Genomic DNA, 14137 nt, shown 5'->3' with positions numbered 1-14137 from the left:
ACATTTTAATTTTTAATATAATATCTTCATAAGCTTACAGAGGCCCTTTACCACTTCCATCACTCCTGTGTTCCAGTGGCAAGTTGTGTTCGCTGATCAAAGTTTAATATACAAATTGATACCCTTTGGAATTATGTTACAGCTAGAAGTTTTCCAAACTTTTGAACGGTAGTTCAAAATGTATATATATATATATATATATTATATATATATATATATTATATATATATATATTATATATTATATATATATATATATATTATATATATATATATATATATACATACATACATACACACACACACACACACACACACACACTGTATCCTTATAGACACACACAAATGTACATAAATAAATAAAAACGCATTTATCCCAAACGCTACACAAACATATGCAAAGCACACAGACATATGAGAAGCTTACACTGTAACATTGTAATGATGTTTGCTATGTTAGCGCAGTGCCTTTGAATGCCTCGCTATGTCCCCCGGGTCTGCGCTCCTTGAAGTCTTCTGTAGTCAGAGATAAAGCACAGAGCCTGTACGCTTTGCTCGTCTCCGCTCTTCCCCAGCCCTGCTATGAGGTCACTGTGCCTCCCATTAGCAGAGATACAATGAGATCATCTAGTTGGAAGCCGTCCCTATCCAGCTATCTCGTACAGAAACACACAGTCTAGGTCCTGTGCCGGGGATTAACAATGTTTAAAAAGCACATTAGAATGGTTTAATAGCGCCTCGGCACATGTATCACATTAGAACAAGTACACTAGACGTAGCTATACAGAACAAAGGTTCGAGGTTAACCAGTGAAACCGATGCTATGTCAGTCAACTTTGTCGACCCCTGTATGCAAATTAGCGTTACTTTCATGCAAGATTTTCCTCGCTTGTTTTGGTGCTCTGCTTTCTGCTCTCATGGCACATATTAAATAATCAAATTACAATACACAGCACTTTCTGTAACCTAAAAACTCATTATTCGGCAGGTTTTCTACCTTTTTTGTTGTTTTCTTCTAGTTGTTTATCTCCAGCTGCCAGCGCACAAAGTATGTACAGAGCAACCCAAGATAAAGTGGAACTAGATGGCTCTTTGGGGACAAAGGGAAGGACAAGCCGACCTCAGCTTGTATAATCACTTAACCCTTTAAATCCACAAGAGACAGCTGTGTGTTTCTAAATATTACTATTGTTCCTGACTTGTACAAGCTTAAGCTTTATATTTTGTTCCAATAGTCTTCTGTAACAGTCAGCTGCGTATTATGGCCAAGACCCTGGGAGGCACATCCAGGGAAGAGAGCAGCTCCTGGGCAGCTTTAACAGGGGCTGATTGCATTACCGGCAATTACAGTCCATAGTACCAAACAGCTCTCCATTGGGCTAGTTTGGGATCTCTCTTGAAGTCTATATCTTAGCACCATCAAATTCCGTAGCGCTGTAAAATGGGTGGACAGGACACAACATAGTATGTAGCATAACAATTTGACTTACAGAAAAACAGGTGAGGAGGGCCCCGCTCAAACGAGCTTACAATCTGGTTTATAATGGCTTCAAACTGGTTATAATGCGGAATAAACACAAATTGTCAAAAACGAATCCAATGGTACGGTGTGTGGTAAAGAAGTCTCATGGAAAAAAATATGGTTTGTTGAGATTCAACATAGCGTTGTATTTAGTGATGTAGTGCCACACTTTACTGTTCTAACGGACTTTTATCTGCAGATATGGAGGCTGCCACCGCAGGCAGGCATGACGTTTGTGGTCATAATCAGGCTAATCTGACCGACTATTACAGCTTGAATTAGGATATGAGAGCTAGAACACATACACAGGAGACATATAGATGCTAAGAATCCTGTATTATTGTTTTTAAGACAGAAAATTACTTTTTAATACTATATTAACCTGTGGTGGGAGTTCCACTTTAAGCAAAGTTTTACAGGGCAGCAAACTATACTCAGCACGGCATCAATAATTAAACTACGCAGCATCCAACAGGGCTCTTTATCAATAATTAAATTAGACAGAGCACAATACTAGACTGAATAAATTAGGTATAAGTCTCCAAAAGGCTATCAGCAAGGAAAATATGCTACACTTGTTGCTAAATTACACAATCCTTTTGGGCAGGTTTATTGCTTTAAACATCATTCTGTAGGCTCTGTACACAAAATAAAACATTATCAGACATTGCTTACACAAACGGGTTTAAAGGGGGGCTCTCACTTTTCCTGAATGCTGCATTTTACAGCTCAGTCCTCCGTAAGTTGTGATGTTGTTTACAATGTAAAAATACACACACACACGTTCATACATACTACAAATCAACTTCATGTTTAGAACATGGGACAAGCTATCAATTTTTCCATATGTTTGTCTATATCATTCTAAATGTATAATTATCTAACTGTATACTGATATGTCTGTCAATTAAGGTAATATCAGCCAAATTAGTGGTTATGAGGTCACAAATTCCAATACAAAACATGACGCATCAATATATATATATCTCTATCTGATGGATGCCCCATGTTCCGGGGGTAAAAAAGGATTATTAGTTTCAGTGATAAATTGCAATAACTGCACAACCTTCACAAGCGTCCTTAGACAAACGAACGCCCTGCTCCCCGGGAATTTCGGATCACTCTCATTTCCCTGCTTGTTAGGACCAAGCAGGCATCCTCTGCTTTCTGGCAAGATTAGTAGTCATACCGGCGCATGGACAGACACATCTTAGCTGTCCCTAGGCTTTACTCGTATTTTTCTATTACTGTTGGCTTTGTTAAGCAAACAAGCAAAACCCCGTATTGAATTCCCAGAGGCGATCAGACACGCACAGGTGGTGCATATTACATGAGGAGTCTGCGCTCGCAAACACGCCGTCAGATCGCGGAGTCTCCGGGTGACATTTAATTCCAAACACCAAATAGCAAAATAAATGGCATTGTGCTGTTTAGATGCCCAGGTGCCGAATCCACAGAATCCGCTTCCTTGCTTATTCCGGTAAATATCGTTGTTCTGTTCGGTTTTTAAGGCATTACTCACCTTATCCACAAGGAGGGAAGGTTTTCTTGGCCCCTTACCAAGCAGACAGGTAAACCACAGGTTTCAGGGTGTATCCCATCATATGCTCATTCCTATCATGTTTAGCTGTAAAACTTTCTGCATGTTATTTTACTCTTTATTTCCCTAGATCTTTAATTAATGAACAGACCTGTCCAGCATACTTTGGCATCTAACAAAAAACCCCATACCATTTCTTTAGCGTGAGCTCATGGAATACTCTTATTCATTTAATCATTCTAAATAATGACCTAGATCGCTCCAGCTATGAAAGTTTAGAGAATTTTCACAAGACATGGTGTATCGAGCGTTGCTTCATAATTCACATGCTATCAATTTTAAAATTTAAAACGATAGAACAAACATCACCAATAGACACAGTTACTGCACGGCTCAGCGGATGAACTATACCGCATGTACTATTTATGTTACAAACAAAGACTACGGTCTCTTCCTCCAAACAAACGCTGCGATGCATTTCTAAGCACACGTTAAATCGGCGATGCATTCTAATCTCTGTACCCCTGAAACCCCATGGGGACTCGCAAGGTCTTTGAAGCAAAAGACTGGTAAATACTTAAATCTCATTTCTGCTGACAAACATTACTACACAGAAAGCATCCCCTTCTGGTACGGAGACAGAAATATAGTCTGGTATCTCTAACTATCAAAATAATGAGCGACTCTAGTCCCCTGGTCCTGTCTGTACATAAACCTCTTTTCTGTATCCAGAAATTTATTGGAAGAAACAACGGAGAGGAGATAGAAGCTTTCCTAAAACAGATCCTGTCTCCCTGACGGAATTCAGATCAGCATGCGAGTGTGAATTTGGGGACATCAATGTACTCAGATGATAAAAATTTAGCTGTAGACTTTGAAAATTACCACCTACAGATTAAGCTGGATAGGTCATCAGGATTAAAGGATTGAAGCGTCATACAATAACATAATAACCTTTGCTACTATAAAGTGTTTCACTATTCTTACAATATTTTTTTGCTTAAAGTAAAAAGTTTTAGAAGCCAGAGGGGCAGGGTTGGAAAATTTAGGTGGCAATAAAAGAGGAATGGGCAGCGCTAAGCTTGGTGGGGATAAGAGAGTAATGGGTGGAACTACAACTCGACGGGGATAAGAGTAATGAGTAGCACTCAGCTTGGTGGGGATAAGAGAGTAATCGATGGAACTACAACTTGATGGGGCCAAGAGAGTAATAGGTAGCACTCATCTCGGGGAGCCTAACCATAACCTATCCTTTTTAGAGATTCCAGGCATGTATATTTAAGTATTTTTGGGCCCAAATATAGGCAGCTATACATAATTTATACATTTTTTTAAAAAAATACATGGAACGCTACCTAACCACCTCATATCAACATATAGATTAACCTTGTAAAGACGCAAGCAATGGTACGCTTTAAAACATTAACCCATTTAACGCTCATCTAGAAAATTCTATGTAATAAGTCTACAAAATTCTAATATTGGTCCTCATAGAAACCCTATTGTGTACGTATACTGGGAACTCTAAGGCTGTCAGCTAGAAAGCATACTTCAGCCACTGATCCACCAATATTAATCTGAATTCTCAGTTATTTACCATCAAACACCTAAAATGTGGATCTGGCACTATACATGCTGTGTATCCCTTATCCAAAACGCTTGGGACCAGAAGCATTTCTGATAAAGGCTAATTTCAGATAACTGATCTGGTGGGCCGCTGTTGGATAATGGTGGAGATATATTATTCCCGTTCTCCACTATCTGGCCAGTCGCACGGCACACTGCGTCACGGCAGAGAAGCTGAAGAGGAGGCATGGAAAGGCTCCATGAGACTACAGGACAGGTCAGACACCAGCAACAGGCGCTTTCCTGACCCCCCCCCAGGTGTGAGTATCCCTTATCTGAACTGCCCATATACGAAAAACCTGTATTATGGGACATTGATGGCGTCTTGATATCGGAGTCCATGTTGTATTTTTATTTTTTTTACATCAGGTTTAATGCAGATATTTTGCATGTCTTTAACAACCAAACAAAAGAAAAAAAGAGGAATCAGAAATCTAACTTAAATGTTTCTTTTAACCTATTGAAGTCCAGGCTGCTGTGGGGCGGTTTGAACATGAAGAGCACATGTAAATTCGAAGGTTTTGGTGCTCTACAAAAACGAGAAGATTCTGTATCTGACTGTGGCGCCGCTGGCCATGGCCGCATAGCGCTGTGGTGAACGACAGAGCTCTGCTGTAGAAACAGATGCTGCTTGGTTTGATCATCATTTCACAATAGGAATCGCCCCCAGGTATTTAACTACCAAACTCATGAAGTTTCGAAGCATCTCTACAGCATTCTGCACATCTTACAAGCATGGAAAAAAACCAACGCAGAAGAGATAAGGGGAAAAGCTAAAACACCGCCATTACAAAAGAGACGGTATGCTGAACAAAATGCAAAGTACAAAACACAGCGCTGGATACTACCTGCACCGCGCTTTTATAAAAGCTATCCAATGCACTGCTTTCATTTATATAAAAACACTTATTATTCAAGACTGAATTGTAAAAAGCTATTCAGAAAGGTGCTCATTCACTAAAGAGGGTTGCTAGGTCTGCATTTTCATCGACCTGACTTCACTTTACATTATAAAGGGCCATCCCTAGTGAGCTTCTGCTGCCATAATAGCCTGGCTTGCTCTGTATAAAGAAATAATAGTTCATAAAAGTCACATCACTGATTAAATTATGCATCATACAGGGCTTGATCAGTCATTCTTACAGAGACGTTTATGGGGAAGGGCAATTTATAATGTACAGTGCATTCAGCAAGTGGAAACGACATCTCTCTTTAAAAAAGACACAAAAAGGTACTGAAAAGAGGACGCCAATAACTAAAGTGTGCTATATCCGGGAAGCTCTTACCTAGGAGGACATAGGTTGACTATGGTAAGAAGTTCCACGGCTCTGCATTAGGTTGTGTGTGTGATATAAAGTAGTAGTTAAAATACCGAGAGTATTATGTATAACGTAAATCTAGTCTTAGTGCTAAAACTAGTCTTTTCACCGTATAAACCAATGGAATGGTCCAGTCAGCAAGTACATTCTATTGGTTGCTCCCCAAAAGCTTGCTTTATGACAAAGCTGAGAAGGTGGCTCTGTTACGCACAAAAGCTGAAATGAAAGCTTCACTTCAGACAAAATATAACAATTTAATTACAGGTTACAGCGATGATGTATTTAATACATTTAAAAAAAAACAAACAAGTTATACACACCTGAAAGCAAGTAAGCTGCATGGTTATCTAAATGCAATGAGGAAATCTTCCTCTCAATGAAGTGCAACCCTGCCACTTTGACATGAAAGACCTTTGTTTGACCTTTTTTTACCCTTCATTAGTCAAATGGTTTCCATGGAAGAAAGAAAACAGGTTCTACTTTTTGCCACAATGGAAACATGGAATTTGACAGCAGAACAGTTTGGCCGTCTAGTTTTAGACTGTAAGTTGCCAGTGAAATACTTCAAGAATATACAAGTTACTTTGAAAGCAAAACATACTCCCCATGTACATACCCTCTTCTCATCAGTAACGATATAGTTGCGGCCATGCTTCTTGGTGAGATGGGGAACAAGAACATCAAATCGACGCCTGAATTCACAGAACGCCATATGGTCAGGGTAACCTGGAGGATACAAAATGGAAGGATGGGTGATTAGGTTCTTAAGAACAATAAACACATTGTAGGTTTCCCGATTCTCATATCTAATGAAAAGCTAATTGTTTTACCCCAAAGCATAAACTACAGTATAGCTATTTAAGACCCCCTTTCGCGGATTGGTTACCAAACACATCACACACATTATCAACTATTTTAATTAATGGCTTCCTTTGATATGTTTAACAGATTCCTAAGCGATGATGTATTTAGGTCGGTCGCATCGCCCCGGGCCTAAGCCAGAGAAGGTCCCCAGTCGCCCATCAGAAGGATGCAGAAGCCCATGGAGGACGGCTAGCCACAGACGTTCATAGTGTAAATTGGCCAGTAACAGGGGAGATTATCTCCCCGGCCCGCACACTAATCACCCCACATGCTACAGGTTGGTTGGTAGAGGGGCTATTGCCCCCCCCAACCTGCCTAGTCGGCCTCCATCTCTAGGCCCTTTCCTATCCCAGCATATAATTATAAAATATTAAACATTTCTTACTACGTTCGTGCTTTAACCTTTTCACTGCCACTGCTGTGAGAAACGAGTTGATTATCTCTACCTGTACCCATACGTTAAATGTTTTACATTACAACTCCAATGTCAGTCCTTTACATGCCCGAGTTGACACAGGCGGAAAATAAAACGGTTTTCCTTCAGATTAACTAGATAAAGGCCCTGACAACGCTGGTTTGCGTGGTGGAGCAATGTCTGCAAACATGTCATGAAAACAGTCTGAAATTCATTTATACGTGAGATCGGAGACTTGAATGTGATTGTGTGTGTAATTAAATCAAGCCCTGCGATGGTTATTGGAAGAACAGCTTTTGTTCACAATTGTGTGCGAATTCCACTTCAATTGACTGGTGAGACCTCAATGCTTGTGTTCTGTCTCCAAATCTGTCGTCATCTATTGACTGATGCAGCATCCAGCACCAGCTTGGTAGGACGCCTGTATTGATCCATTCCTGGAGATGTGTATCGATTTTTAGGGACCCATTTATTTATATTAACACATTTGCTTTCTTTTACCCATAATGAGTCACGTATAAAAATCTAAAAGGTTTTATTGACAGCGAGCTTGAATAGAAACTAATCTTCTGTCTTCTCTGCTACATGCGGAACAACACAGGTACCTGATTAGGCCGCTCCATAAACACGGAGCATGCGGAGGATTATAGGAGCCAGAGCTGTCATCAGTGGGTTACAACATTACAGTTCTAAAGGGCCCGGCTGTCCTGGGGGGTCCGCTTGGCGACACGAAGTCTGGACCAATAATTAGAGTGGACTGGAGGAGGAGCTCTCACTAGTGCGAAAGAGGCCTCAGCCAATCAGGAGAGGCATCTCAACTCTCCGGATTGGCTGAGCGTTCAGAAGCCTCTACAGAGGGGGTTAATGGTCAGACTGCCCATGTCTAGTAGTAGAAGGGGTTAATTGTCTCAGACTGCTTATGACTGGTAATGACTGTATCTATATTATAATATAAATATAATACTTAATCTGAAATCAGCATGGTTCCTGAGGCTTTCTAATAACTTCTACATTATAAAATTTATTTTATGTGTACGTGATGTTGTGTGCATGTGAGATGTGTATATTATATATGTGCGTAATCTCCATACCGTGTCCTTGAATGGTAGAAAGCGTGGTCCACCTAGACCGCACTGGTAGAGGCGTTGTTAAAGGGTGAAATACACATTTTTAGATTTGAGAACTTTACAGTCTGAAAATGGTGCCCTTAAACATCAGTTGTTGGGCATCAACACTCATCCTCAACCTGCTCTCATTTATCAAATATTCTTTGCACTCACATGGTATTATTTCACACCCATTACTGCTATTTTATTCACTTTGTAGGGGAGCCAAGGTGAGATGAAGCCTTTTTCCCAGCTAAACCACTCTTTAAACGATAGAGACCCTGCATAATGCATAGTTAAGTCAGTAAGATGAAATATTTAAATGTCATTGCGACTCACTAATTACAGCAAATAGCTGCCACGGGCTAGTTTGTTCTTCTCATTCGCATGCTAAATTTAGCAAACATACTTCTGTTTGGCATGTTTAACTTCACCTGATTTGTTACTTTCTTATAGAAGTACTTACTATTCCTATATTAACCCCTTAAGGACAATGGGCGGTCCCTAAACCCATCGAAAACAATGCACTTTGAGCCCGTACATGTACAGGCTTTGTCATTAAGGGGTTAAAAAGGTCATCACAGAATCAATTTGAAATTCAATTTCCTAGCACTAGAAGACCAATGTTTGCTTGTAACATGGTTACCTTCAAGGTCAGCAACACTGGTCTGCGAACATAAAAGACTGTTCTGGATGGCACTTAATACATTATAAGGAAATTAAAATGTTGTGTCTGGCAATATTGTATCAAGGTTGTTCTCGTATCAGTAAAAGCTCTCCAAAACGCTGCATTTCTCATATACATCTGCAGAAACATTTATATAAAAGGCCTACAAATTACAAATTAATAGATTGAACGGGGAGGGCTGGCGCAAGGAAGCAATTGCCCTTCAAACAGGGTTGGTCCAAATAAACAAAGGGAAATGAAGCAGAAAGCTCCGAACTGTAGCTTCATTTTTCTCTCTCTCAATGTGTCCCTGTCTCCTTTTCCCCAGAGCTTTGCTTCTTCTCTTGCCTCTTCTTGTTCTTTCCTCGTTCCATTCTGTTATCCAGGTACTTTCACAAAGGGGCGGAGCCTGTGTGCACACTCTTATGCGATTGAAACAGGGGAGGGGTGATGTGCGCTGTGACTCCACCCCTTTTGCGGAAGTACACCAAGAGGCTAAAATATTTCAGACAGATTCACGGAGAAAGAGAAGCGTTTATGCACTTCTCTCCTCTAATCCGTCTACAACATTTTGGCGAGCACCAACCGGGGAGAGGGTATAAGCGGAGGCTCCATCGTTTTGCAGAAGTAACTGGATAACAGGGCTGATACTGAAGAGGAGCGGTAAAGGAGACAGGGATATGGAAGCAGTTGGCAGAGAAGGTAAGGAGAAATTGAGAGAGAGCAAATGAGTGACAATTTCATTTCTGTATGGAAAACCTCCAACATTTGTCTGAACCGAAAGGGCAGGAAAACAAATGGACTAAAAGCCAAATACTTGTCCGAATCTTTTTTTTCCCATTTGCACAAGTCTACTCATTATGACACTGGTCCGCTTAGCTTTATTTGCCTACCCAGGCCACAAGGCGACAGCCAATCTCTGGTTCGCATATCTTGTAAGTAATTGTATATAATAATTAAAAAAAACATTATACCAACACCTCTGCCAAACTATTTTTATGCTGGTTGTATAGGTTGCGAATAACTCAATGGTGATAACACTGTTGGCTTTAACACCCCTTTGTGAAGCTCACCTTGTCTGTACATGCGTAAAGCATCCAAGAGTCGAGATCCGCGGATCTGAGCCCGCAGGAGAGGGACATCTATCTGCATGAGCTCTGCATCACAGCGTTCCCCAGAGAGGTCAGACTCACTGGACCCGACCCGGGCAGCTGTGACCAAGCGGGTATTAAGACTCATGGAGTCTACTTTGGGGACAAAGCAGTGAACAAAGTGAATCTTAGACCTCTTGATTGTGTCAATCAAACCATCCTATAGAAAAAAGGAACACAAAACATTCATTTTTAGAGATGCAGTCACGAAAGTGTGACTGTGTGTATATTTAACTGATATTTTTTTGTAAACATAGTACACTCTAACCAGCACACACCTAACTTCCAGATAACTAAATTTACCAACATTACATAAAATGCCCCGATAGGTGGTTCATAGTCAACGTCAAGGACCTAAGGGATTTACCGGGCTATTTATGTTGGACAACACCTGTATTTGAAAAGTCCCACTTACCACTTGAAGTTTTATTTGTATGCACAGTGACTTCTTCTTCACCGCAGCCACCCCAGTAGTAAAAGTCTTCCTCATGCTGGTGGCTCTTCGCAGGGCCAGTTGAGATCCCCCCTCTAAACCAGCCACTGATCCAGATAAAACTGTAGCTGTCCCTGTTCTCCCAGCAAATAGACTGCTAATTATTTTCCTGGTGAGAATCAAAAGATGCATGTACTTTTAAAACTAAAAGATGGTGACACTGGAGGAAAACATCACGGTTAATAAATACAATGGACTCCACGGAAGTTCATCTGCCTGTCTCTTATAAAGGCCTGCATACGACACACGTTAATTACAGCTAATTATGGAGCACAGTTCTACCCTTTTGTAGCCTGTACTGGAGATGGGATGCAAAACTGTGGTAAAGGGGCATACACAGACTGTACAGCGGTACTGATCTCAACCAGTAAACTTACTTTTGGGAGTCTTGCAGCAAGACAGCAGCGTTCTGGGAAGCCGGGTTCTGCTTGACATAGTTCAACCACCCAGTAGCATCATATTCTACCCAGTTGGTTCCATAGCTATGACCCATCAAGAAGTGTCGTGGCTTGTTGCTTCTAAGAAGGGGTTTTTTACCTTGTTGTACACAATGCAAAACAAAAGTCATGATTACAGAGAAAGACTACACTTATGGAGAATACAGGGGCATAAATCTAAAGTATTATAGTAAAAATATAAAATTAAAGTATTCTAGGGATTCATTATATCTATATAGCCAAGAATATATGTATAGATATAAGATTGGAATTGCCATAGATTGGGTTTTTCTCACCTGTTTCTTCTCCTTCTTGAGGTCCATAGTAAGTAAAGAGGCGTTCCAGTAGGGTGTCCTCATTGCCACCAGGCTGCAATGCTTCTTCTTCTAGCAGCCAAAGAAGACCTCTGGCCTCGTCAGTTCTTGCAAGAGATCTTACCTGTGGTTAGAATAAAAAAAAAAAAAAGATCATGCCTATGATGCATTTTGTCCACTGCTGCCTTCTTCTTACTTTTAACATACAAAGTAGCACTACAACTAATTTGTCTTATGTTAATCTGGACTCCTTTCCCTTTCCTCTCGAAAAGCAGCTTTGGCTCTATATTGACCAGATTTATTTAATTTTTTAAAAACAGTTAGAGAAAAGAATACTTAATATCGATTATAGTAAAAACACATTATTTTGATGTAAAATGCTTTGGTCTGGTTTCTCGTTCTCTTAATAAAAGCAATCAAAGGACCAACAAGGTTAAAATTACAGACCCAGTGTTAAAATATATAAAGGCCAGACACAAAATACACATTTATGTATGTATGTATGTATATATATATATATATATACACACACACACATATATATACACATATATATATATTCACAAACTGTTGTTGCATCTAGTTAAGATTTTTTTATTTTTTTTCCCACAAATAAAATTTATCCGGAGGTTCAGGTTTCCTAAATACGATCCACAATAACAGACACGATTCTTGGTTCCACTTCTACAATATCCCTGCCTGATTTCAAGCAGCTTTATTGTGCTTAAGTAGCTATATCCATAAAATCTGGGTTTTGTGATCTTACAAAACCCAGAATTCTGTAACTACTAAAGGAAGGGAAGAGAAAATATTACGGACCAATGGGTGAAATTAAGGGAAACCGTGTGTATAATCCTTGAATCACACCGTAAAAAGCCAGCTGATGTCCTGTTATATAAAGGGTAGCATATGTGCTGTGCGACACACTAAGTTGATGGAGCAATCAAAAGGAACATTTTTCATTTATTCCATGACACTGAATGTTGGTCTATTGGTATTGCTCCTGATCTTGATATCAGGCTTAAATATCAGCAGCATGTCCAGATCAAGCTTGTTTGGATCTTGGGACTGTAGATGCTCTTTGAACGTGTACCGGACTCTAATACAGAATGTGCGCATACATATTGTGGCAGCCCTCAGATCCCTGGACACTTCTGCCTCTGTATGAATAAAGGTTAAGTAATAGAAGGGAGGTGAGACCGTAAGCACACGGGAACTACCCGTTCCAAGACTCTTCTAATGGAACCACCATCTACACCTTAAGAAGATCATAAAGCAAAGTAACAATCTGCTTCACCTATTCATTAAAAAGAGTTTCAAGGCTCCTTTAAAAACAACAGAGATACAACAGCATCAAAGATGTCGCATGTCTCACAGATAAGGAAAATAATTGCCATGTTTCCTAAAGTGTAGCTGCTCCGTGATTTCACGGTATAGAGGCCACTTACGGGTCCCGATTGTTGCTCTAATAAGAATTGTTTTATGCTACTGAGAGACGAAAATATGACAGCTAAACAATTTGTTCCCACAAACTCTCATTAAGTGTCAGGAATAACTTCGGCTCCAGATCCCATGGAGATGTGGCCTCTTCATTAGACCGACAACCACAACTGCTCACAGTAAGTCTCTCGCTTCTATTTATGTATAGCTGCTTCGTAAAATATGAGAGCCTAAACTTAATTTCCCAACGCTCCCCAAAAACTTTTGCTACTTTCACACTTTGAACTACAAGGACATGCTAGCAGAACCACATAACGAAAGGGACAGGTCTGCATCAATGGGAGACCTTTATGCTATGGTTCAATTAGTAACAGGCAGGCTACAATCATTCTGTATAGATGAGGTTGAAAGGAGTAGTGTTTTTATTTAAAACATCATGTTGTTCACCATACTACAACTCCAATGATTTGCCCTGATGTAAAAAGCAAAGAGGTCTACAGCTCAAGATAAGGGTCATATGAACCCACAGGGTACTTAAGGCTTCGGCCGACAAGCGAGGCTTAGGATAAGTCTAGAGCATTTGCTTATATGTTGCCTCAATGCCCAATTAAATAACAGACACAGACTATGTTATATAATAAGTATGTTTCCAGAGTATATACCACCGCCACTCAAGAGGTTAAAAAAGTAATAACATTGAAGTGAAGTAGTTGAAGTAAAGGGCATTTTTACAGTCTGTCATTATGAGATTCAACCTTGCAGGAGGGATCGCACAAAAAAAACAGTGTTTACCTGACCCTGACCCAAAAGAAATGAGGAAAGGGCTTTAGGAACCTCCCCGGAGCTTCAGCCTCCTCCACGATGTTTCAACTCCAAGCTCTTGGAGTTGAATCTGAAATGCTTTTCTTTCCCTTGTTATTGTTTCTTTTAAGAAGGGTTAAAGCACCTCTTTATTTACACAGCCGATGGAATAAATACTATATAAATTATAAATAAAGACTGGAATGAATCATTTATACAGCCACAACAGGCTCTCCTGGGTGGAAATACTTTACTGCTCTCTGCCTGCACCTTGGCTACATAACCTGCCAGATCTGAGCATATGGTTATTAATGAACTGCTTTGAAACGCACTCAACTGCTCCAGCCACCAACATCCGACATCAACATTTCTATGAATCATGCGTCACTTGTCATTTCGCATTAAACTCGGCAAGTATTTCTCTTACTTTTTTATATTAATTT

General features: G+C 40.1%; 1 protein-coding gene across 1 annotated transcript in view; it reads right to left on the bottom strand.

Moving 5' to 3' along the window:
- MYO18A (myosin XVIIIA) overlaps window positions 1-14137 on the bottom strand; it is a 141624-nt gene that overhangs the window by 52461 nt on the left and 75026 nt on the right. The window contains exons 16-20 of the mRNA XM_053457050.1: window positions 11436-11577; window positions 11080-11239; window positions 10625-10811; window positions 10132-10369; window positions 6623-6732 (exon numbers count right to left, since the gene is read on the bottom strand). Coding sequence (XP_053313025.1) covers window positions 6623-6732; window positions 10132-10369; window positions 10625-10811; window positions 11080-11239; window positions 11436-11577 — 837 coding nt within the window. The remainder of the gene's footprint in view (window positions 1-6622; window positions 6733-10131; window positions 10370-10624; window positions 10812-11079; window positions 11240-11435; window positions 11578-14137) is intronic.

The sequence above is a fragment of the Spea bombifrons genome, chromosome 2 (assembly GCF_027358695.1).
Source record: "Spea bombifrons isolate aSpeBom1 chromosome 2, aSpeBom1.2.pri, whole genome shotgun sequence".
NCBI classification, from domain to species: domain Eukaryota; kingdom Metazoa; phylum Chordata; class Amphibia; order Anura; family Pelobatidae; genus Spea; species Spea bombifrons.
The sequence above is the reverse complement of the archived record's forward strand: the minus strand, read 5'-3'. Positions and strand labels throughout refer to the sequence as shown.